This window comes from Ictalurus furcatus, chromosome 18 (genome assembly GCF_023375685.1).
Source record: "Ictalurus furcatus strain D&B chromosome 18, Billie_1.0, whole genome shotgun sequence".
NCBI classification, from domain to species: domain Eukaryota; kingdom Metazoa; phylum Chordata; class Actinopteri; order Siluriformes; family Ictaluridae; genus Ictalurus; species Ictalurus furcatus.
In genome coordinates this window covers 5698059-5723777 of record NC_071272.1, presented here as the reverse complement: position 1 = coordinate 5723777, position 25719 = coordinate 5698059, and the positions used below count along the sequence as shown (strand labels likewise).

The following is a 25719-nucleotide window of genomic DNA, read 5'->3' as shown; positions in this document are numbered from 1 at the left end:
TGCATGTTCTCCTCGTGCTTTAGAAGTTTCCTCCCGGTACTCTGGTTTCCTCCCCCAGTCCAAAGACACGCGCTGTAGGCTGATTGACATTTTCAAATTGTCCTTAGTGTGTGAATGTGTGTACGATTGTGCCCTGCCATAGGTTGGCACCCCGTCTAAGGTGTCCCCCACCTTATGCCACAGGTTCCCTGGGATAGGCTCCAGGCTCCCCACGGCCCTGTGTAGGACAGGTGGCATGGAGGATGGTTGGAGGGATGGTTATATTTGCCAATTTTACATCTATACAAAAAGTATGTAATGAATAAAACTCTTGGCTTAGGAAAATAACCAACAAAAGGAGTTTTTTTTTCTATTACAGCATGTCCTGAAGTGTTTTATTCTTCTTATACTCCAGCAACATGTCAACAATTTGAAAAAAAAAAAAGTTATTAAAAAGAGACACCATTCTTTTTATGTGTATAACTGCATTTGCCATGGAAGTTAGTCCTTGTTATCACTTATCTTATAGCAGCTGTAAACAGTCGTTCCCTCTCCAACCTAACTTTTTACTCTCTCTTAAGGTTAATAAGACAAAAGCACAACTCTTTCCAGTGTCATAAAGGAGCTTAAATTTAATGTACTGACACTGGAGACTCCTTCCAAAAATGCTGTATTAGATTACACTTTAGAACAATTTTCTAGAATTATACCACATTGAATATATACAGTACAGTATATCCTCTATGACACAAGAGCTATCAGCCTGCAGGGGTGAAGGATGAATGGTAAATAATTCTCTCCATGTATACTTAAACATTTAAAAGATCGTAAAATAAAGTAAACTGGAGTATACTTAATGTGCATGTGCTGCTCTCCAATTATACATAAACCTAATAGTATATGAGAAGTAGACTGCAAGTATTCTTGTACTTACAGCAGTGTAATACTTTCCATGATGGTATGACATGATGATATGAAGACATGATGATATCAACCACTGGGGTTATTTCTCCCCAAGTATACTTACATATACTGGTGTATCAAAAGGAAATTGTACATATACTTGACACTTCTTTCCAAGTATATTTAGACATGATGTAATTATAATTGACCAAATATAGATAAATATGCTAGTATATAAAAAAGTAAACTGTAAGAATACTTGAAACATCTGTCCAAGTATACATTAGCAAGTATATTTGTATCATACTTCTTAAATCATTACAGAGGCAGGAAGAAGTCCTTGAATTTGATAATGATAAATTGTGCACAATATGACCATGGACAAGCACTGACAGGGTGGGAAAAGGTCAGTTTTGATTTCAGGTCATCTCCAAATTGTTTGTTTTGTCTCCTTATTTCTCTTTGTTATGTCTCCTGGAAAATCTGTTTTAGTAATACTAAACTGTTGGCATTGACATATTTTTGCTTACTTGCTCTTGTTAGAAGTATCAATTTATTTCTCTTTTTATTTCTCGTATCCACTGCTTTCTCCACCCGCCAATCCCCCAGGGTTGTGTCTTCCTACAAGGCTAAAATTGTGCTGTTGAAGTAAATTGGACTCTAATTGTTTCATACTTTACGCCGTATTATATATGAACTTTTTGCTATTCTTTCCAAAGTGGCTCTAATGTGTTACTCTCTTCTTTGTTCCAGACTTAAATCTTATGTTCCCCTTTCTGAATCATATTCTCTTGCTTGAGATGTGTCTTAATCAGTGTTCAGCTAATCCTGACCCACCTAAGTCACATCCCTCGAGACTTCCTGTAGAACCCAGGAGCCTGAACTCGCACTGAGACACACAAACTCCATCAGTAAGCAGCTTGTCGCGGGCACCCACTCCTACAGATCCATCTCACCTGCAGTACAGATCATGGTTGGGAGCATTATGGTGATTTATCGCTCCCAGTGCCGCAGAACAGCGATAGATCAGGAGAGCAGCGGGGGACCTGGGGAGCCAGAACGGGGGACAGGGGACACTCAGGCCCCGCTGAAAAACCCACCAATGATGAAGTGCTCTGTGACACACTGGTGATTTCATTGCCACAGCGGCCGTTCCTGTACAAACAAATGCTCTTGTGCCCTCCTACACGTATATATTTATGTCCATATGCAACTATTTTCTGCTGCCCTACGCTGGGTTAATGTATACAGTAGCTGGAGTTTCATGGGGTGATGTGTCTTTTCTTTGCTTTCTACTTCCTCCCTCTTCTTTTGTGTGTGTTGTTTTCTGCAGTGCAGAAACACGGTGCAACTGGAATACGAGTGTTGCATATAAAAGCTTGCTTGGAGAGTTGGGGTAAAAGTGTGAAGTAAATGAATAGATGCATCCTCCTCCAGGTATCTTCACTCAGAATAGTTTTGGGACGAATGTGCACAGGGCTGTCTCTGGCGTATATTTTTCAAATATATATATATATATTTTAAAAAGCCCTCCGTATTCAGTCACTAGACATGGACACCTGTTCAGTCCCGATCAGCAAAAGGATCTCCACCAAACTCTGATTAGCAATGGGATTATGTCATTAAAAATGCACTAAGCGCTTTCCATCAAGATGCTTCGCAAGACATTCATCCACCTTGCATTTAGGGGTCCATACAAAGGGAACCCCCTACATCTGTGCCTCCAGGGGGGACTGACAGGGACAGAAGTGAACAGGGTGAAGACGAAAGACCTCGTCTTCATATCCCCATTATGGGCACATGCAGACGAGGCCTTTCAGCTAAACTGCTAACAATGGGCATTGGTGAAATCCCTCTTTTCCTACAGGAGGCCAGAGGCATGGACTCTATTATCATAGTCATTTAAATACAGTAATCTCATTTTCTGCATCAGCCACAAGGGCATGCCAAATTTTCAGTGTGTATCTGCGTCGGGGGTTACGCAGGATTAGTGTCCTTTTTTTCCATTCTGTTGAGATCGCCAACTCGTGCAATGCGCACATGTGTGTGTTTGTAAGCGTGACAGCCTGGTGTTGGCGTGTGAAGGTATAATATCAGATCTGACAACAAAACTAGGGTGGAGGTTAAAAAAAAAGACGCAAGCTGTTTTCATTCTTCTCGTCTTCCGGTCCAGTGGAAGAGTTGATGAGGTTTAAATGAAGCAGAATTAGGAGATCAAGCAGACAGCGAGCGGTGATGCTATCTCCCAGCCTGCTCCCACAGGACACCAGCTGACCTGGATGAAATGGGGAGAAGAGTGGAGTGATAGGAGATAGAGTAGAGCGAGTGCAAGGGCTGGTGAATATCCTCTAAATGTGATCATCTGCAATCACCTCTAACATCAGTTCAAGTCAAGGTCTCGCTTAATGAGTTCATAGTCAATCAGGCATAATGCCGCATCGCTCTCTTCCACTCTTTCTCTCATCATTGTTGTTCTTTTGATTTAATCCTCCTCTCTTCAGCTGACGGGAAAAGCCTATTACCCCGGCCTTGCTGCTCTCGCCTATCTAAATGCTAACGACGTGAGGGAGAGATGCGATGCTTCCACGAGGACGGAGCTTAATCTGATGGAGTCTCGAGCCGTGATCTGTTGTGTCTTACCTTTGTTGGATGAACTGCTAGGGTGGGGGGAGGGGGGGGGGTATTAGCTTAGCCAAGATGTCCCTCCTTGTGTACTGACCCAGCCTGTGTAAGGTCAGCGCCCCTCATCAGTGCTTGCTTCCCCACTCCTGAGCCCCTGCTGCCTTTTCACAGTCTAACCTCCATCATGTTTAGCTCACATTAATTTCAGCCACTCAGATATTGATGGAAAAATTCGTAGTGTCTTTGGAAGCACTCGCTTCCCTGATAATATCAGTTACGTCGGCCTGATTGGATGTGGATTGTGAAGTGGGCTGGAAAAGCCTGGGGTAAAAGCCCTGGGTCACCTTGTAAACCAGAGTTGGGTCCAGTTCGATCTGGCTCACGGTGATGTGTGTATTGCCGAGGTCTCTCCGGCTACATTATGGTATCACCCTCCCTCAAACACATTATATAAATTATCACCTTCTTATTGCTCCCAAGCCATCTCAGCAAGGAGGCGGCGAGTTTGCCGAAGACGCACGTCCTCGCTGTCCTTTACGCTTTATTGCCAGCTTGCCTGTCCCCTGCGCTTACCAAGTCCCTCCCTTTTTCCGATTTCCCCTGTTTCAAACCTGTGTTTGATTTTGCGCTGGCCAATGAAACAGCAGTAGGTGAGATTGGGAGTGAACAATCAATCTTTGTAATGCGATCGGAAGATGGTGCACTGTGAGTAAATGTTTGCACAGGCGCTCATCCAGGCCTGCCATCAAACCCATTCTAGTGGAAGAAGAAATCAATCCAGGGCAGGTCTCTCTCACTCTTTCTCTGTCTCTCTCTCTCTCTCTCTCACTCACTCCATACATCTCTCTCCCTCTCAGTCCTTCTGTCTTCTCAACAACAGGAGGGTATCAAGCGCATTATAATCCACAGCTCTGTGCATTTTTCATATAGACTTGCCTTTTCATGTTTTATGTACAGCAGCTCAGGGGAGAGCAGATGTGTGGGCCCTCGATCCTCTTTGACAGAGAACTCATTTCAGCGAGAGAGATGGGGCAGAATGCAAAGCGTCCTTCAGTTCTTTCACTGTCTCAGAACAACAGGACAAACCAAAATCCATTAGTGTCACACGACAAAAATCTAGTTAATACAACTAATGCTTTGGGATGTAGTAAGAAACGATCCTAGTTTCCTGAAAGCATTGTAAAGTTAAGATCATACTATCTGTAAGAGAGATTGTTCAATGTGATGTTAACTTTACCATTTAACAATGATTTCTGTGGATCCATGCTTTGGGGAAAATCAGACTTGGACATTTTTTGCTATATTTAAATATTAATAGAACAAAATAAAAATTAAAAATTAAACAAAATAAAGATTTTAAATATTCTTTAAAGTATGTTACAATTCTTTGAAGTTGTAGTCATTAAATGTATTAAGTATATTTTCAATTCAGTAAAATTCTGAATTATAAATTCCTACTTTAAAAATGAATACATTATAAAATAATGTAAAAATACTAAAAACGTATATAATAATATATATACATTATGCTTTTAAATAAATACCATATTTTATGTTTTTTTATTTTATAATACACACATACATTTATATACATTTTAAGAATATTTTTAGGTATAAGAAAAGACATCAAAAGAAAGCATCAAACAATTCCAGCAGGTGGTTACAATTTTTTTTAAAAAGTCTTATATATACAGTATATACAGTATGTGCTGAGTGCATTTTAAAATTCAGAAAAGTTATGAATCACAACTATATATATATATATATATATATATATATATATATATATATATATATATGTGTGTGTGTGTGTGTGTGTGTGTGTGTGTGTGTGTGTGTATAGTTTTATACTAGTTTTAGTTCATATAAAAGTTTTTGTTCATATAAAACATTTGTGTAAAAACACTTGCGTTTGAAATGATCAACAATTACCAGATAATTTTTTTTATGTTTACTTACTAATTCTTCAATTTAAGGAAAAACAAAAAAAACAAAAAAAACAAAGGCCTTATTTTTCCTGAACTACAGTAGTTGGTAAGATGGTAAGATGCTTAAATAAAATGAAATTGTAACATTTTTTAATTAAATGTCTACGCTGGCCGCCATATTTCCTGTATCTGTGCTTTTAGGAGAGGAAACAGATGGCAGGAAGCTTCAGCAGCTTTTCCCACGCTGAGGATGGCACAGGCCTTCTTCACCACTGAATGCCATCTATTAATTCTGAGTACATGACCTGTTTGAAGAGCAATACTGCCTTCTTCTGGCCTAACACTCTTACTGTAGTCTTGTTGTACTGTATAGTAGTCAGATTCAAGGTCATCAACCTCAGGAGCAGGTTGTGTTGTTCCTGCTATCTTATTTTCTACCATACTTCTGTTATGATGATGATGATGATGATTATTATTATTATTATGGATGAGGCTTACTGGGGTGGCACAGGGTGGCAGGAGCCATAAGATAGAATTGGAAAATAAGAGAGAGACTTGTGCTTACAGCCCTGGAAAAAAGTAAGATCAGTGGGGGCTTCTAGGTAAAAGAAGAGCATATTTTCATGCATGAGAAGGTGGCGTTAGGCCTTAACTGGCTGGACAGCGATGTGCACTTGTCCCAGCTTGATGCTTTGTCAATGTGCTGTGACTAAGCCAAGGGGGTCCCATATCCCCCTCTCCTTAGCCTAATTAAAAGAGGATTATCCAGCATGAAGTCCCAGCCCACTCCAGCGTGCAGAGCGTACTTTCCCCTTACTTTCTCAGGATAATCACACCTTCAGGAAATGGAAGGGAATGGGCTAAGGGGCTTCCTGGATGGCTGCCCAGAAAAGGAAGGCAAATGAGAGTTGAGATTCTGAGCTTGATCACTTTGAGTATGTGGATGAGGGCAGCTCACCTAGAAATAAGCATCTCAATATAAGATCTATAGTATGACAGCTGCTTTATACCCAGTGTCTATGGACATGGTTATACATATGGAAAAATCTTAGGTACATGGCATGTTTTTACATCAAATCAAGAGTTTAAACCTCATATCAAACACTCTTTGATCATATATTTATAGCTTTCACCTTACCCCATGTTCACAAGTGACAAGTCACTTGTTTGTGTCTTGTGGGGGTTACAATGAGAAACAGTACTACCTATAGATTCTAAAGCTAAGTAATTGAACACAAATGCACTAATCAGTGTGAAATTGGTAATATTTACTCCTTGGCGCTAGGTGGCGGCCGTGAATTTATTTAAGATGAAGGCCCAAATGTGCAGGTTAGAATCAGTATTACATACATATCATATAACCTTTATTATATCGTTTGTCATGAGTAGCACAGTATTAATACATTAGTGTTGGAAAGGCTCATAAACAAGCAGAATTTACAGCCGTTTTCACAAGTACAAAAAAACCCCAACACGTATTGTTTTGTTTACAGGCAAATCTCGACCTTCGAAACATGGCGGACGCCCTGAGTCGTCACGTAGGGGGCGTTGGGGGCGTGTAATGACGCAGCCACTGGCTAATCCTAACGAGGGGCGGGGCTTATCTCTACTCGCGACCACGGCTGTAGCTGACGCTTTGTGTCACAGTGTAATCCGTGGTCCTGAGGGAAAGGGCGGTCTTTATTTGGGGTTTTATCTTGTCGTCCTGGGTGATTTAACGGTATTTTCCGAAATGGAGGACAGTAAAGAAACATTTTCAGTGAGAGAAGAGAGAAAGAAGAACCGACAAACAGGTAACATTACACTGCAGCTGTTACAGCGTTGCAGAATAATCAGTGTGCGTTGTTTTGAATTCATGGTGGTTGCTAGTAGGTGGAGTTAACGCAACTGTTACGCAACCGAATGATGTCAAATTCTGCATTTTTGTGGAGATTTTTTATTTTTTAAAAATACTTTTATATTTATTCATTTGTTCATTACAGCAACAAACAATAAACTCATTAAATCTCAAATCAATTAATATTTTTTTATAGTACACAGTCCTGCACAGTCCTGCACATTTTCATGCTTTTAGACACATACTTAATCTAATTATCTATTGAAAAATCCTTCCTGAGATTAAGTGGGTGTGTTTGAGCAGGGAAAACACTAACATGTGCAGGACATGCGGTACTACGTGACCTGAGATCAGGGTTAGGAACTTTTATCTAATACTATTATATAATCATGGGCGTGGCATGATGGTGACACGGCCACCCTTAAGAACATTTCCCCAGGAAACCCAACTCTGGGCTGGGAATGCAGCGGTATCTGTATCTTTGCAAGTCATGCAGACTTAATGAGTCATATCTAGTTAACGTTTATTGAAATCATTGTAGTACTGTTGTAATTATTCTTACCAAAGCACTTCAGTGTACAGGAATTATTGTATTATAGTGATTCACATCTCCTGTTTTCCCCTCTATAAGAGTAAGTGCACCTCAAAGTCTTGACCGTATTCCTGGACCGCTTTGTCATCAGCAGCTTTACTACTTAGAAATATCTTTATTGTGATATATGTATATGTATGTGTGTGTGTGTGTGTGTGTATGTATGTATGTATATGACTGAAAAATGCAGGCTAGCTAAGCTAGATTTAGAGTTACAGTACACAACTAGTGTAGCTTATACGACAGTGCATTTGAATTCTCGATTCTGATTGGTCAGAAGGTGGTGATTAATTTTCTATAACAATTTTTTGAGATGCACTTGTTTGTGTGTATGTATATATGCATACGTGTATATATAAAACGTATGTATGTAATAACTCATATTCTTTTGCTGGATGATCACTGATAATTGTGTTAGTATATAGTGTAGTAAACACTGCAATGCTTACTGTTTTTAGATCAATGCCGTTACACAGCTGCTGACCTTGAAGGTAAAGAGTGGCTTGAAGGGGGAAAAATGCTTTTAACTCTATGCTGAGTGTTTATGCAGCATGATTTTCGCACTGAGCTTTAGAGAATTAAAAAGTTGCTACTAATCCTTGCATTGCACAATGTTGTTGATAGTATGGATACACAGGTTTTGAAATGGAGGTTGAGGTGATACATGTTGTCTATAATGGTATATGGGTTATAAATAATCTTTCAGTTATAGAGGAGTGATAAGAATTTGATTTATTGCTGGACTCTCTTTACAATGATGAATAGGTTATTGACGGGCATCATCCATCCATTCTCTGGTTCCGGGGGAGCCTGGAGCCTATCTTAGGGAACTCGTGGCACAAGGCTGGGAGACACCCTGAACGGGATGCCAACCCATTGCAGGGCACAATTGCAAACACATTCACACATGATGGACAATTTTGAAATGCATTTGGACCAGCCTACAACGCATGTCTTCAGACTGGAGGAGGAAACCCCCGAAGCATGGGGAGAACATGCAAAGGACGGAGCTGTAACAAAAACCCCCAACCCCGGGCAAACATGCTAACCACTAAGCCAACGTGCCACCCCAACAGGCTTCATATGAAATCAAACAGATAAACAAGACACAGAGAAAACATGGAAGCTTGAGGTTTCTGAGCATTTCACTCCTGTAAACAGTGTGGATCCAGCATAGGAAAATGAGAAATGTGGTTTATTTACTGCTGCTCATGCTGCATTACAGGTTGGCATAACACACTCGGCGGAACGTTCTATCCACCCTCTTCCACATACATGACCTCACAGACGCCCACAATTGGCTAGTGTTGCTGTGATTGACAGTGGTGAGAGACTGTGCCATCACTCCCATCCACAGCCAGTTTTGCTCTTTTGACTGCCAGCCATGGATGGCTGTGGTATCGCCAGGATTCCAGCTCGAGATCTCTGGATGATACCGTGAATGCATTTCTGTCATGCCACTCGGGAGTCCCATAATTGAAATATTTTTGAAAATACTGTTATGCTGCAAAATACAAACTGGCTACTGTAGATTTTTTTTTTTACCTAAGAACTGCTGCTGTAATCATAAATATTGTCCTGTGCTCATCTCAGAACGCTAATTCACAGTCTGCTCATCCTGAACATCCTTTAAACACACTTAGTACTGTTTGTCTTTACTCCTCTACACCTATATTTCTAAAAAGCAGCTTTGTGACAATAAATATTACAATATATACAAGCTAATTCATTAACTACTCTGACTTCTGGTGCAAACGTGTTGAAAGTCATGCTCTCATTTGTAGTGGTTATGAGTGGTTTATGGCGATGGAATTGGTGCAGTCTATAAACTTCTTATTTTTTATTCTTGTAGTTCTTGAGAGCCCAGACAGTGACATTGGCTTCTGTGGCTGGTGTTTGGTGCTATTCTCGATCCTCTTGACCATCCTCACTCTTCCTGTCTCCATATGGATGTGCATTAAGGTAAGTGGCAGCACCAAATGTGCTTGAATGCTTATTACAGAAACGGTTTGTCAATGTTGTTAACACTGACAGGAAATGTCTAGCCCTAGATCAGAGTGATGTCATATGGGTCAAGAGGATTACAGTTAGTAGCTTACAGTTTGTTATTTCTCACTAGAAAAGTCATAGATAGTTCAAATGATAGCACAGCTGACCTTACATGGTTACACGATTGTTGGGTGTTCCTCGGCTGATGATGTGGTTATGTTCGTTGGTCAGTTGGGAACAGCAGAGGATTGCCTGACGTCCTTTAATGTAATGAGAACTTACATCAGTGGTACTCATTTTCATTAAGGCTGCTCTTATTTTCCCTTAAGCCCTTAAGTCTGTTTAACGGATAATAGTCTCCCACCCAAGGGATCTGGAGCGTCTGATATTCTTTATACACTTTTCTGGCACCAAGCTTCAGAATTTTGAAGTTTGAATTCTCATTGGCACTCTGCGTTGCGGTGTGCTACGGTTTCCAGACTCAAAACAAAATTTTGAACCACACACATTGAGCTTTTCAGGGCTTTTGACTGAATGAAAATGTTCGCGAAAATGCCGTCTTTAAAAGTCATTAAAGAGTTTTGCATGAAATACTTAATGGTGAGTAAATGCGATAATCGTACATGTTTACAGACAGGTCCTGAAATCAGGCCTGGGTCTGGTTGTTTGCCATGCCAGTCAATTAGCCTCTTTCTGTGAAAGTTCGTGCTTACTAATTATTGACAGAACATACTTAGATAAGGAGATTTTATATTTATATATATATATATATATATATATATATATATATATATATATATATATATAATATGAATATGTATATGTGTATATGTATATATATGTAGCCTAATCCTTTTGTTTATCCTTCCCACTCTGTTTATCTCTATATATAGTGAAGTAAAATAAACAGGTTATGCTCTGGTTATAACACTAAATCTTTCTGTTTATCCTTATAGATAGTGAAGGAGTATGAACGGGCTATAATCTTTCGCCTGGGCCGTATTTTGCGAGGAGGAGCCAAAGGACCAGGTAAGACTGTTCGTCCTCTGTGATACATGTCCTTCATAAAAAAATTGAAAAAGGTGAATGGTTATATTGTAATGTTTGAGATAATAGGGTTGAGATTAACGTCTGCTTATCTTATGACATTTCACAGAGTTCAGGCGTAGAGGGAGGGAATCAAATTCAAGACTTAGCCAGCTTAACTATGTTACTGTATTATTCAAACTGACGATTATTTTTAACACAAGTCAGCATTTCACTGTGAATGTGTAGAGTCTAAGAATGGCCAGGTCTATACGTCTGTATACTTCCATGATAAATGACTGAATTTCAGATAGATAAAAAATTAGGGAAGGGTATAGCATGTGCGGAATAAAACATGACTGGGCATGCGGTTAAAGGAAAATAATCAACTATTACCCCCTTAAAATTGAATATTTCTTGTAACAGTATATCCTGAAATCTTTTATTCATCTTGTACTACAGCTATTTGGCCACGCTACCATTTCTTTTTATTTGTTAAAGAACGACATGTCATACTTTTAATCTGTTTACAGTTACATTTAACGTCTTGTGAAACAAGATCCTGTTATCACTGACATTATACGACATTATAGCAGCTGTAAACAGACGTTCCCTTACCAGGCTCTCTATTTTCATTCTCTTGAATGTATTACAGCAGAAAATGCAAAATACAAAATCCCTTTGTAAGTTGTTGCTATAGAAACGGTTATATATAAGAATGAGTGCATTTATTGTCCTTTATTTATTTATTTATTTTTATTTTTTAATTTTTTTTAAGTCGGAACTACTATCAGAGCTTCTGTAATAGAAAATGAATCAACACTTTTTTTAATGTGTGAATAAGAATTCAGCACTGTGGTATAACAATATTTGTATAAGTAACGTAGTATGTAGTAATACTAAGTAATAACAATGCATTTATTAACTCATTTAGTTAGAATGTAATATCATTCCATACCAAGCAAAATGCATGATCAGACATCCTATGCAGTTTAGTTCTGGCAATACCTTCAAAATAAGTGTTAGACCTGATATTATAATTAGTCTTGGAAGGAATAACAAACTTCCCTGAGGCACTTCTACTTCTGCTGTGTGTCTAATACAATGAAAGACTGGAAGAAGAAATTCATAATGATAATTCTGTGATAATAAAGCCACTGCAGGCACAGTCACAGCCTATTTCCTTATAAACCTATTCACCAAAGTTCCTGTTAGTGAGACCACAGTGTTGGGCTACATGATACTTGTTTATTTGCCCTTATACCACAGTGATATTGAATTTCCTGAATGGCTCGTCAGAAGGTTGATCCAGCTCTGACAGACTTGTATGACAAACGCATCACATAATTAAAATCTAATAATAATAAATAGATGTTTTTATTTAACAAAGAAAAGGATCTAATATGGTGATCATTGACATGGTCAACATGGTCAAGCTTCCAATAAGGAGGTGTTTATTTAACATTAATTGAAGGAGACTGCTTTTTTTTTTTTGTCATTGTCTTTTTTTTACCTACAAGAGAGAAGAAAAAGCGAGAATAATAATAATGTTTATAATTGATAAAAGGAACTTTTCACAGACATTCCACATCATTAAATGTGACTATAAATAATAAATAAATAGTACCGCATGTCATTCTTTAATAAACACAAACTTGGGATGTGTGCTTATAGGAAAATAATCAGCTTCAGGATGGTAAGTGTAAGTGTACCTCCCCTGCATGTCACACCACCGCATTATTGATTATCTTCCTGTAACAGCTCACTGTGTTTATTTTAATTTATTACTCGTGGCACGGTGGTCTGCCACAATGGCTGCGTGGTATGCAGTGAAACCTGGTACAGAGAACAAACAAAGTGTGACTGTTTTTCCATTCCTGTTGGCCTACATTCAACATCCGTCCTTTGCAGGGGCAGTTTTGAAATGCCAGCTAAGATCAAATCTGATATAAAGAACAAAAGAACTCTGCAGTCATGCACAAAACTGCACGGAGGATGGCTGGAACGAACCGAGAGCAATCCAGAAAAAGTTTGCTTTATTTCTTTCTTTTTTTTTTTAATAGGAGAGTTAGGAATCAACAATTAGAATGTAAATGTTATTTTGCACATGCACCAGTGACAACACAAGGTTGTTTATACCATAAAGAAATTTGTCATGCTCGTAAAAGGCAAAAGAAATTGGTAACCTTATTAGGTGGCTACTCGGTAATCATATAAATGCATGATTTTTCTTGCTTGTAGAGTCTATTTTGACGAGTTTATCATAACACGATCATTGCACACATCAACAAAAGCCGCTGACACTATCGTTGACGCTATTTGCAAGCTGTACGGCAGTTCGTCTAGTTTCTTCTGAAAGCCTGAAAAAAGTTCCAGGGAGTTTTCCGCCATGAGGGCTTTTTGCGCTTTCCTGTTTTTCTCTAACTTGAAAAGCTACGTTGAAGACTCAAACAGCAAAAAGAGAAGGCTAGTGAGGAAGCGACCGTTTATACGTAAGGAGCCGACTTATCTTTCGGACATTACGTTAAACGTACAGCATTAAATATAACTAGACCAGTACATTTCCTGAAGAAAATGTGAGTGGTGCTTGCCGTGGCGATACCGGGACGGGGCGCCAATACTTGTGACAGCCAACGGCGTAGGGTGCCAATACTTGTGACAGCCAACGGCGTAGGGTGCCAATACTTGTGACAGCCGACAGCGTAGGGCGCCAATACTTGTGACAGCTGACAGCGTAGGGCACCAATACTTTTGAGAACCGGAAGCGTAGGGCACCAATACATTTGAGAGCCGGACGCTAAGGGCGCCAATACTTTTTCAGAGCGGACAGCATAGGGCGCCAATACTTTTGAGAGCCGACAGTGTAGGGCGCCAATACTTTTGAGAGCCCACATTGTAGGGCGCCAATACTTTTGAGAGCTGACAGCGTAGGGCGCCAATACTTTTGAGAGCCGGAGGTGAAGGGCGCCAATACTTATGAGAGCCAGACAGGTAGGGTGCCAATACCGTTTGAGCTGGCCATGCAGTGCGGCAGACAGGCCACCTATAATGTGTAGAGCCGTCCATGTAGGGCGGCAATTCTTTTGAGAGCCGACCGTGTAGGGCGCCAATACTTTCGAGAGGTGGACAGACAGGGCACCAATACTTTTTAGCGGCGGACAGATCGGACGGCAATACATTTTAGAGCCGAATGTGTACGGAGGCAATACATTTAGAGCTGGCCGTGTGGGGTGCCAAAACTTCTGAGAGCCGGCCAGATAGGGTGCCAATACTATAGAACACCTCAATAAGCCGATCGATTGGACACCTCACCCGTGGAATTCGGACAATAACTTTTTGAAACTCAATGGAAGTCTATGGGAAATGTGAGATATTCCGACTTTGAACTTCCATAGCAGGAATTCCGGCATTCCGATCGGTTATAAAAGGCATAGCCCACCTCTTCTCAATAAGCCGATCGATTTGACACCTCACCCGTGGAATTCGGACAATAACTTATTTTAAACTCAATGAAAATGAATGGGAAAATTTCCGACTTTCAGCTTCCGTAGCGGGAATTCCGGCATTCCGATATTATTATTATTATTATTATTATTATTATTATTATTAAGTATGCACGATAACAATAGTAGTGCTTTTTAAGCCCCACTAATTATAAACGGGTAAAAATGCTGCGGTATACGAGTATTAAAATTGCTTTGGCATGTTCTGTTATAGCGAAATAATGAACTTGGCGGCGGGAACAGTAGCTCGGGCTGCATCACCGCCCTGTAACGCCACGCCTTGTTGTGTGAATTGGCAGCAGCTGTTTAAAACACTGTAAAGGAGCGTTGTGTTGACTGGACCAGCTTTAGAGATGTGCGTCCGGTCAGGCTAGTGGTGCATTTCTAAATCCTAAACTTGCTGTAACTTATCTCTTTCTTTATTTGGCTTTCTGTTGGTTGGCATTTTGGAGTTCGACCTTGTGGGATGTAAAGTATTTCCCACCAGGCTTAGAGCACTGAGAGAAGTAACTAACATTAGAACTAGCCAACCTCACCGTCACTGACCTGCCGATGGTCCGAAAGCAGATCAAATCTTGTATTTGATGCTCATGATTACGTCCTTGAGGTGAGGAATTTTCCACTAGAGTCGTGAGCGTGGCGCAACGCACCATAACAACAGAGTAACACAACCCAGCTGCTCTCTGGCTCACTTCCCAGTTGCCTTTTGAAAAGGCATTGGCTTTCACTTGTTTGCCTTCAACATCACATTCTTCCAATGCTTTGCTTTTCTCACTACTCTCTTTCCATGCTTTATTCAAAAGTAGAATTTTATCAGCGGGGGAGGGGGGGGGACACCTTTAATGAAGGAATAAAGGATTTGTGCAAGTTCTTGCAAGTGTTGTAGCAGTTTTACTGGTCAATTTATTGGTAAGTTTTGGTTGAAACCCTTCAGTAGGTGCAGAAGACTGCTCCTTTACAAGGTTTTTAAACAGCTGCTGCTAATTTACACAGCCAATCATGTTTTTATGTCACTTTGGATCGATGTCCGATGTAAGTCTGCTATATGGTTCTGAATGTGAGCATACTTGCTTGTCATTTGCTTGCCTTGATTTATCCTATGGGAATTTATTCAAGTAGGACATTAAAGTTATCATGGGTCTGTTGAAACAGAACTGAAATTTTAGCAATGTGCAGAAACGGCACACTGACCCACATTTGGTGAAAAATGAACATTGAATTACTTGCCTTTTTATATTTCTGTATAAGGTTTCACGTAATAAGTGGTTGAGGTAGCCCGATTTAATGGAGAAGTCCACCTTATTTCACATTTGAACAGGATGATCGGTGTAAATTAGAGATGCACCGATTATCGGCCGATACATCGGTGCATGTCTAATTTACACCTATCATCCTGTTCAGGCTATTTTTCCCGCTATCGGCCGATTAGTTTAAAAACATCCGATGATCAGGAGCGATTATATCCTGTCAATCAAAAGAGGGCAGGAAAACATATACATATATCGATTTCGTGCTGTGTGTAAAGATGATGTCTCTTGCTGACAAAACTGCAGTTTGTAAGCTCTGTAATCTCTGCACTGCTAAAATTTTACACCGGAAGTGAGCAGCAGTGCTCCTGTGCTGCTCGCGCTGAATTAAAGGCCTAGTACAGGGGTTCCCAAACTTTTCCAGGGCAAGGCCCTCCAAATGGCATTAACATTTGACCGAGACCCCCCTTTTGCAAGATGTCTTTATAACACATTAAAATACAGACTTCTGAATACGTCCCCCCTTTTTTTTTATTAATAATTACATATTACATCTTTACATTACATTACATTAGGAATTGATTGTGTGTGTGTGTGTGTGTGTCTGAGAGTGAGAAAGAAAAAAATGTGTATTTATTTATTTTTCACACCAAATTGTTGAGGCCCCCCGGGCACCCCCTGGTGGCCCCCAAGGGGGCCCCCACTTTGAAAACCACTGGCCTAGTACACGTTGAAAGATTTAAATGAAGATGAGTGACAAAAAAGTAGTATATATTGCACAGAAAACTATATTTGTAGAGTAGTATGTTTCATATGCAGTTAATGTTAATACGAGTTAATATCATCAAAGAAAGGATTATATTAGGCCTATATATTACCAGTTTGATGATCAGTGATGAAGTAGAAATGCTTTTGTTTGTGGTGAGTGAATGTGAGACTAACAGGAGGTTTTTTAGAATTCAGTCAATGTTAATATGAATTAATAACATTCAATAAGTTAAGAAATCTTACTTTAATCTTCAGAATTTAGTTCATGTGGTAATGTTAATTAGAGTAATGTGTTTTCTGTTTATGAGACCAGTTACTGTGAAACAGCTTGTTGAAATATAGAGAATAAAGTTTTTATTTGCATTTCCTTCAGAATTGTGGAATTAATCATTATTAATTTAAAAGAAGGTATAAAAGACAGAACTGTCGGTATCGGTATCGGCCGAGATCACTCTGAATAATCGCTTATCGTATCGGTGCATCTCTAGTGTGAATTATTTTGTTTAATACTGCCCTTCAGAAGCTACCTAAGATTTTTTTTTTTTTACACGTTTAACAGTAGTCGAAATAATAACAATTTACACCGATCATCCTTTTCAAAAGTTTACACCCCCCTGACTCTTAATGTATCGTGTTGTCTTCTTGAGCACCAGTGAATGTTTGCATCTAACTGTTATGTAATAGTCGTGTACGAGTCCCTCAGTTGTCCTCAGTGTGAAAAGATGGATCACCAAATCATAGAGCCGCTGATGGAAAGGGCTGAAATATGCAGAAGATGCTGGAAAAGCAAAGAATGTGCAGGACCTGATTGTGGTTATTTAAGAATGAGAATGAGAGTAACATTGAGTCTGATAAGTTTTTAGTTAGGACTAAACACAGTCTTAAAAAAAAACATTTAAAATGTGAGTCTGATCCACTTACACCCAGTGTTGGAGTATTATTTGGCTTTGTGTGATGTGGTTTACCATAACAAACTCGAGTCACTTCCAAGAAGTGTTCAGTGTGGTCAGAGTGGGTTTATATGCTAAAATAAACAGGAAGCGCTCTTGCCCAATAAATTGTAGACAGATTATATGTCTGCTGCATACTGTAGTTTGTTGTCACAGATTCTACTGTTTATTAAGATCACTACAGGAACAGTGTCTTTTGTGGTGTCATGATCCTGCAGGTCTTTTCTTTATACTGCCTTGTACGGACAGCTTCATCAACGTGGACATGCGTACCATTACTTTCGACATCCCCCCTCAGGAGGTGAGCTATATATATGTATGTGTGTACACACCACACAGGAGCTAGCATTAAATTAGGACAGCATAAAATTTATAATAACTATAAATAAGTTACAGGAAGAAAAAAAAATCATAGTGTCATATATTAATAAATAAAAAATTGTAATTGTTGTGAAACACCACTTTTAAGGCAGGAGAAGGTTCTCCCTGGCTTGTGGGCCACCATTTGTCATTATGACTCATGTAGTGTGTGTGTGTGTGTGTGTGTGTGTGTGTGTGTGTGTGTGTGTGTGTGTGTGTGTGTGTGTGTCTCGATGTGTCCTCAGGTGCTCACTAAAGACTCTGTGACCGTGAGTGTGGACGGCGTGGTGTATTACCGCGTGCAGAACGCCACCCTGGCCGTAGCCAACATCACCAATGCAGATGCTGCCACTCGCCTCCTGGCACAAACTACTCTCAGGAACGTTCTGGGCACCAAGAACCTAGCAGAGATCCTGTCTGATCGCGAAGAGATTGCCCACAGTATGCAGGTGAGATATTCTCTCACACACACACACACACACACACACACACACACACAAACACACACCGGCATTGTAATCAGGTTACTTACCATAACGGCCAAGTCTCAAATCAGCAGCTTTTAAGTCCAAGGTGAGTTTTTGTGTACATCTCATACTAAACAGTTTTAGACCTTCAAATGAAATGCAACATAAAACACAGGCAACCTGAGTAAACACACAATACAGGTTGTTTTTTTTTAAAATTGAAGCAAAAAAAAAGGTTATCCAACACCTATCACCAATGTGAAAAACTAATTGCCCCCTTAAACTTAAAAACTGGTTGTGACACCCTTTGCAGCAATAACTGCAACCAAAGCTTCCGATGACTGGAGATCAGTCTTTCAATTACTTCTAGGACTAGGACTTACTCCTTCACTTTGGATCATTTTTGGACTGAAAAATGATTCTGGTAGAGAGCAGAATTCATGTTTCTTTCAATTATTGTACGTTAGCCAGGCCCTGAAGCAACAAAGCATCCCCACATCATCACACTGCCACCACCATGCTTGACCGTAGGTATGATGATGTTTTTGTGGAATTCTGTGTTTGGTTTACGCCAGATGTAACGGGATCCCTGTCTTCCAAACAGTTCCACTTTCGACTCATCAATCCATAGAACATTCTCCCAAAAGGTATGAGGATCATCATGGTGTTTTGGCAAAATTCAGATGAGTCTTAATGTTCTTCTGGCAGTGGTTTTCCCCTCGCCACTCTTACATGGATGCCGTTTTTGCCTAGTGTCTTTCTGACACTGGAGTCATGAACACTGACCTTTATTGATGCAACAGAGGTCTGTAGTTCCTTTGATGTTGTCATTGGCTCTTTTTGTAACTTCCTGGATGAGTCATTGCTGTGCTCTTGGAGAGGTTTTGTGCCGAGTTTTTCCGTTTGGCGATAATGGCTCTCATTGTGCTTCTCTGGAGTCCCAGAGCCTTTGAAATAGATTTGTAACTCTTTCCAGAATTCCCAGTATTACACCTTCTTCCTCATCATTTCTGGAATTTCTTTCAACTTTGGCATAGTGTGTTTCTGGTTAAGATAATTTACCCAAATTCACGTTGTTGAAAAAGTTCCATTTAAGTGTTGATTTGATTGAACAGGGTCTGTAGTAATCAGGCCTGATTGAGTCTAGTCCAGCTGAACCCCATTATGAATGCAGTTTCATAGATGTGGGGAATTAGTAACTGTGGGGCAAATACACAGGCCCAGTTGGTATTGGACTTTTTTTTTTTTTTTTTTGCTCCAATAAATAACCTTCTCATTTAAAAACTGTATTTTGTATTTGCCTTTGTTTTATCTTAGATTTTGTTTTAATTTCTGAAACAATTTGGTATGAGATATACATAAAAACAGAAAAAATACTTTTTCACAGCACTGTATTTGAATTACTATAGACTTCCTGTCAGCTCAGACCAGTCTGGTCATCCTCCCCTGATCTCTCATATCAACAAGGTGTTCCAGCCTGCAGACCCTCTGTATTTTAACAACTACCTATCGCTTGAGAATCTCCTCTTCTTCTTTTCGTGTCGAGGTTCCACTTCATAGTGGAACCATCGTGGTGGAAGGATTAGCCGCTCAGCAGTATGATACTGAACGTTGCCCAGGATGCGCCAGGGGAGGCTCCTTCCATGCACACACATTCACATACCCATTCACTACGGACACTTTAGACACGCCAATCCACCTACCATGCATGTCTTTGGACTGGGGGAGGAAACTGGAGTACCCGTAGGAAACCCCCGCAGCACGCAGGCAACATGCAAACTCCGCACACACAGTGCCACGGTGGGAATCGAACCCCCGACCCTGGAGGTGTGAGGCGAACATGCTAACGCCCGCCTGAGAATTAAACTCCGAGAGCTGAATTGAATAGGACATTGAGTTACAAAAAAATATAACAATGCACTGAAACGGTGTTCTGAACAAGTGGAAATGTTTTGCATTTTTGTAATTCTAGATCCTTTTTATGTTTAGTTTTATACTCAGCTATTTTGGATTTTATTCAGTTTTGGAGTGCAATTAAAAAAATAAACATTTTTAAGTCTCAACGACATTTTTTCATTAATAACATGTAAAACAGCTCCTTTGCCACCTTGTCATTATTTTTTTTTCGAACTGTCAGTCCTGATGTTCGTTGTTCTTGCATAAATATAACAAGTGAAATAAAAACACCTACCTGTTCTCTCCTCCAGTCCACTCTGGATGACGCGACTGATGACTGGGGCATCAAGGTGGAGCGGGTGGAGATTAAAGATGTTAAACTGCCCCTACAGCTCCAGAGAGCTATGGCTGCTGAGGCCGAGGCTACAAGGGAGGCCAGAGCTAAAGTGAGACACATACACACATGCGCATGCACATTTATACACATGGCACAGGCTTGATTCAGAATATTTTCTCATTTCCACAGCATCCATAATTAAAATTGACTTTTTAAATCTTGCAGTATAAACTAACAAAATATTATCCATTTTTTTCTGTCCAATAACAAACTAAGTTATATCAGCAGCCATAGATATCTAAAATAATCCCACAATATGAGCAGTATGCTGCTGTTTTTTTATTACAAACATCTTTGCTTTCCTTCGAGGTTTAAACACAGGAAAGCAAATAATACAGGATGTGGACTGCCATATCCACGGCCTCAGCGCTCATTTTACTGTTATATTTAGAACATTCTTGGCTTCATCATTCCTTGTTTTGGGAGCCTGCTGCTCTCAGAATGACCCTTTCCCATAACCAGGGAAAACTACGTTTACATTAGGAGCACGGAGAATAAAAGAGTAATAATAATAATTCTTATTTTTATATTCATATATTTAACACGGGTCACACATGGTGGGTCAAGACCTGGAGAAATCTGCTGCTCAAGCTTGGGTCTGGACCTCTGCTACAACCGATAGAAAACAAAAACAAAAAAACAATTGTTGCATCACAATTTGCCTACTTATACTATGCATTAAAAGTTTTGTGAAGAAAAAGTACATACTTTTGAGCGTATAGCAAAAGAGTATGCAAGTACTGGGACATACTAGCACGTCATGTAACGAAGGGAACATTGTCAAATCCTTTTGGCAGTGAAAAGGGAGTCATTTGCAACACGCCAGTTTATTAGGATCTTGTTAGGACCCTATAAGATAAACATGGTACTCCTTTTATTTATTTATTTATTTATTTATATTTTTTTTTACACATTATCCAACCATTTATCTTACATGACAGTAAAAGAAAATTGGTAAGTGCTTACACGTAAATACCGAAGACACATCACTGTCATTATGCTCGTCTGTCACATTTTCTCCCTCACGCAAGGAGTTGTGGGCAATATTAGCTGAAAAAATGTCCACGGATCCACACTTTGAAAATCTACCAGAAATAGTAGACCGTCCAGGTACCTTTGGGATACTCATTTCAACATACTACAATCTGGGGCACACTGATTCTAATTTCGGATACCGTTTAGGACGGATAGTAGGTGAATTGGGACATAGCAGTTAAAACAGAAAACAAACCTCAAACATACAAACGCAGGTAAAAATTAAAAAGAAAGAAGGGGGGAAAAAACGCTCCGATGAGATGAGATGTAGCAGCTAAAAGACAAAGAGCGTACGATTAACCGGAAACGAGAGGAAATCCGTTTATTTGATAATAAAGCGCAGTGAAATGAGATGCAGTTACTCCAAAGAAATATCAGGAACAATCAATACACTATGCAGACAGTATAACAGAGGGTAAAGGGGTAAGGGAGAGTGCAGACAAAACTAGAGCGTACAAATATACACCATGAGTATGTAAGTATGTATATGTGTATGTATATGTATGTACTTACACAAAGTGTCCTGTTAACCAATGTGTATTTAGTTCAGGAGTGCAAATAAAACCACAATCAGTCAGTAAATTTACATGGACAACAATAATCTGATATTAACCCGATTAAGACGGTACTCTGATTAAGAAACTAGCATGTAAACAGCCATTTATTTTTTTTTTATTACCTTAATCCGATTAAAGTCATACTCGAAGTAAACACAAATGAAATTAAGACGTGTGGAGTATTCCTGTTTTAGTCGCATTATCGACGTGCATTATAGACATGTGAACACCTTAATCACACTATTAACGTCGTGTGGGAGTTTTCACCGCATTGTGAGACAGGACACGTACACACACTGTAGCGCTCAACCGTTTGACGGCAAACGAGAATGCGGCTGCGTCCCAAACCGCGTACTTACCTATTATATAGTAGGAGAAATACATGTCTCTCAGCTGCTATAAAGTATGTAAGTACGCGGTTTGGGACGCAGCCCACGGCTTCAAGCAGTCGTCTATTTGCACGTATAGCATGACAAATAATTAACTGCACTTGAAGCTTTCGTAAAAATAAAAACACCCAAAACTGTATACGGTACCATAACGAAGACCAACTGTATGTCGATAAGTGAAATTCTGGAGGGAACGTCGGACGGCGTGGGGACGTAACGATGTGTACCGTTAATCGCTCTATGTTCTATAACGTGTAAAACGGGAACATGAAATGAATATTCCAAAAAAAAGAGACTCACGTAAACACCTTAATCACAATATTGTCTTACTCAGAATAAGGTCAATAATTAGATCACTGCTGTCCATGTAAACGTAGTCATTATGAACTAAAACCTTCTTAAATAGGATTGTGGTGGTTAATTGGCAAAATTCACAAGTGAGGTTGAATAGTGGGTGCCAATATTTACATTCAGTAGTTCTGGCTAGAAAACAAATCACAGGTTTATATTACTATTCTGAACCATTATTAGGAATTACTATATGCTTGAAGATGCATTCCATCAGAGATCAGAACTGATTGAATTTGTGTTATATTCTCTCTTTGTCTGTCTCTCTCTCTCTCTCTCTCTCTCTCTCTCTCTCTCAGGTGATTGCCGCTGAGGGAGAGATGAACGCTTCTCGAGCACTGAAGGAAGCCTCTCTGGTGATCGCCGAGTCTCCATCTGCGCTGCAGTTGCGTTACTTGCAGACCCTCAACACCATTGCCGCCGAGAAAAACTCCACCATCATCTTCCCCCTGCCGATTGATATGCTGCAGTCATTAATGAAGCGCTGAGTACACTGAGTGTGTGTGTACACATCACACACACACACACACACACACACACACACTCTGACACAAACACATAGTTATACATTTTAAATGGAATGCAGGTAAATACTGATAAGTTGCACTTAAAGAATCTAACACACACACACACACACTCTCTTTCTGTACTGCTGTGATATTTTTATCACTGTAAGTCAGTGGTAGTCTGACAGAAGCATCACTGATGACAGTGTTTCTATTAGGGCTGGGTGATATGACAAAAATATCATATCATGATACACGGAGACATTTTGTCAATGTATCAAACTGCAAGGAAAACAGTAGTATTGCATTTTAAAATATACCTTTAAATAATTAGTTCATGACACTTTTATTTAATCTCTAGACAAAATAAGAAATACATAAAAATAAATAAAAGAAAGCTGATAAAATAATACATAAATATTATCTAAATATAAACTCAGCAAAAAAACCCGAAATGACCCTTTTTTTTTTTTTTTACAGAAGATAATTTTGTAAAATCCAAATAAGATTTACAGATCTTTATTGGAAAGGGTTTAAACAATGTTTTTCATGCTTGTTGAATGAACCATAAACAATTATTGCACATGCACCTGTGGAACAGTCCTTAAGACACGGACAGTTTACAGGCGGTAGGCGATTAAGGTCACAGTTACAATAACTTAGGACAATAAAGAGACCTTTCTACTGACTCTGAAAAACACCAGAAGAAAGATGTCTAGGGTTCCTGCTCACCTGCGTGAACATGCTTTAGGCCTGCTGCAGGGAGGCATGAGGACTGCAGATGTGGCCAGAGCAATAAACTGCAATGTCTGTAATGTAAAACGCCTAAGACAGTGCTACAGGGAGACAGGAAGGACAGCTGATCATCCTTGCAGTGGAAAATTACATGTAACCATGTGTCCCCCCAGACGTGATCGAGAACTTGGTGGAAGAGTGAGGGAACATCTCACAGCAAGAACTGACAAATCTGGTGCAGTCCATGAGGATGAGATGCCCTGTAGTACTTAAAGCAGCTGGAGGCCACCAGATACTGACTGTTACTTTTGATAACGACCCCCCCCCCCCCCCCTTCAGGGACTCGTTATTCCATTTCTGTGACTCATATGTCTATGAAACTTGTTCAATTTATGTCTCAGCTGTTGAACGTTTTTATGTTAATACAAAAATGTACACGTTAAGAATTTTGCTAGAAATAAAAGCGGTTGAATTTGAGAGGACGTTTCTTTTTTTGCTGCGTATATATTTAAAAAAAAACCCAAAAAAACACTGAAATCTGTAAGACTTAAAGACTTGATTTGACATCAGATCTTCGATTTATCACGATATTGATATTATACCATGTAACCCAGCCCTAATTTCTCTGTGCCTATTACTTTCTCTGACAGAGCTGCTATAACAGCCATATCAATACTTATAAAGCCTTAATAATAAATGTTAATCATACATCATCTGCTGTTTTTTATTTTTTAAGGTTTCCTAATATCTCGAGTATTTTCTTACATATTTTTTTTAAACATAAGAAAATTGCAAATGTAATATTGTAAGTATCTTTGGCTAAAGGTTTGCCATATTGAGCTTATTAAGAGGAATAAGTAGTGATTAAAAGCTCAGATAGGCGGGAGTGTATATTCATGCTGAGTTTGAGTTTGTTCACCCTATCCTCGGAAGAGCATAAGGTTGAATCTTAATGACGCCATCTGTGGCCGGGAGCCAAAATTGTCCGTTCCCTGTCACTCACAGCGACACTGGCCAATCATGGGTGCCTCTGAGCTCGTGTATGTGGACGAGAGCAGATAGTGGTTTCTTCCAAGCGTGTTATCTGTACTGTGATGCTGCATGAGTAATAATTTGCTAAAAAACACCATTGGCTGGCTTCACATCTAGGAGGAAGCCAGCCTCTAGGAACCTTTATTCTCCCCAGCTGGTAGCTGCCGTTTGATAGGGGAGAGCTGGTGGTGGGAATTGGCAGGTGACCAAATTGGGGAGAAAAATGGAGTATAACATAACAAAAAAAAAAAAAATGAATTTAATATCACATTGAGTTACAAAACTCTATTTTGCAGTGTGTTTATTTGCTAAAGATTTTGACATCACTTTGTACCCTACTTTTGTGTATTTTGTTTTGTTTCCTGAACCAGCAAGGAATATTGGTTCAGCTATTCAAAGTGTATCTTGTGTATGTTGCTGCCGTTTTGTATTCCGTCTCTCTTCTTGTTTCAGAGAAAATCAGTGATGTGCCATAATTATTGACCAGTGTCTTTTTGTTTAGATATGTCTCCCCAATATGTCTCCATTCGTACTCATTGACACCGGTTCTGCTCTGGTATTGTATTGTGTACTTAACCTTAAATGCATGTGAATATAAATATACAGAAATTATTTACCTGATCTGTGAAGTCTGCGTTTGTACACTACGGGCC

The 25719-nt window shown here is 39.6% G+C and overlaps 1 protein-coding gene across 2 annotated transcripts; it reads left to right on the top strand.

Annotated features, from left to right (window-relative positions):
• The first annotated feature begins 7033 nt into the window (after window positions 1-7033).
• stom (stomatin) lies at window positions 7034-25682 on the top strand. Of its 2 annotated transcripts, XM_053648383.1 has the most exons (8): window positions 7034-7225; window positions 8320-8352; window positions 9714-9823; window positions 10807-10879; window positions 17563-17645; window positions 17950-18153; window positions 20379-20513; window positions 23093-25682. In XM_053648383.1, exons 1-8 carry the CDS (start codon window positions 7165-7167, stop codon window positions 23279-23281), a joined length of 888 nt encoding a protein of 295 aa, XP_053504358.1. In that variant the 5' UTR covers window positions 7034-7164; the 3' UTR covers window positions 23282-25682. The 2 variants fall into 2 exon arrangements, with proteins under 2 accessions (XP_053504358.1, XP_053504359.1); XM_053648384.1 differs by lacking the exon at window positions 8320-8352 and having other exon boundaries at window positions 7037-7225.
• Window positions 25683-25719: the final 37 nt, after the last annotated feature.

Bases quoted from the DNA above. Each gene is read 5' to 3' on its own strand.
- stom (XM_053648383.1), top strand. From the start codon at position 7,165: ATGGAGGACAGTAAAGAAACATTTTCAGTGAGAGAAGAGAGAAAGAAG. The intron at 10,880-17,562 runs GTAAGACTGTTC...ATGATCCTGCAG, and splicing joins AGGAGGAGCCAAAGGACCAG to GTCTTTTCTTTATACTGCCT. The intron at 17,646-17,949 runs GTGAGCTATATA...ATGTGTCCTCAG, and splicing joins TCGACATCCCCCCTCAGGAG to GTGCTCACTAAAGACTCTGT.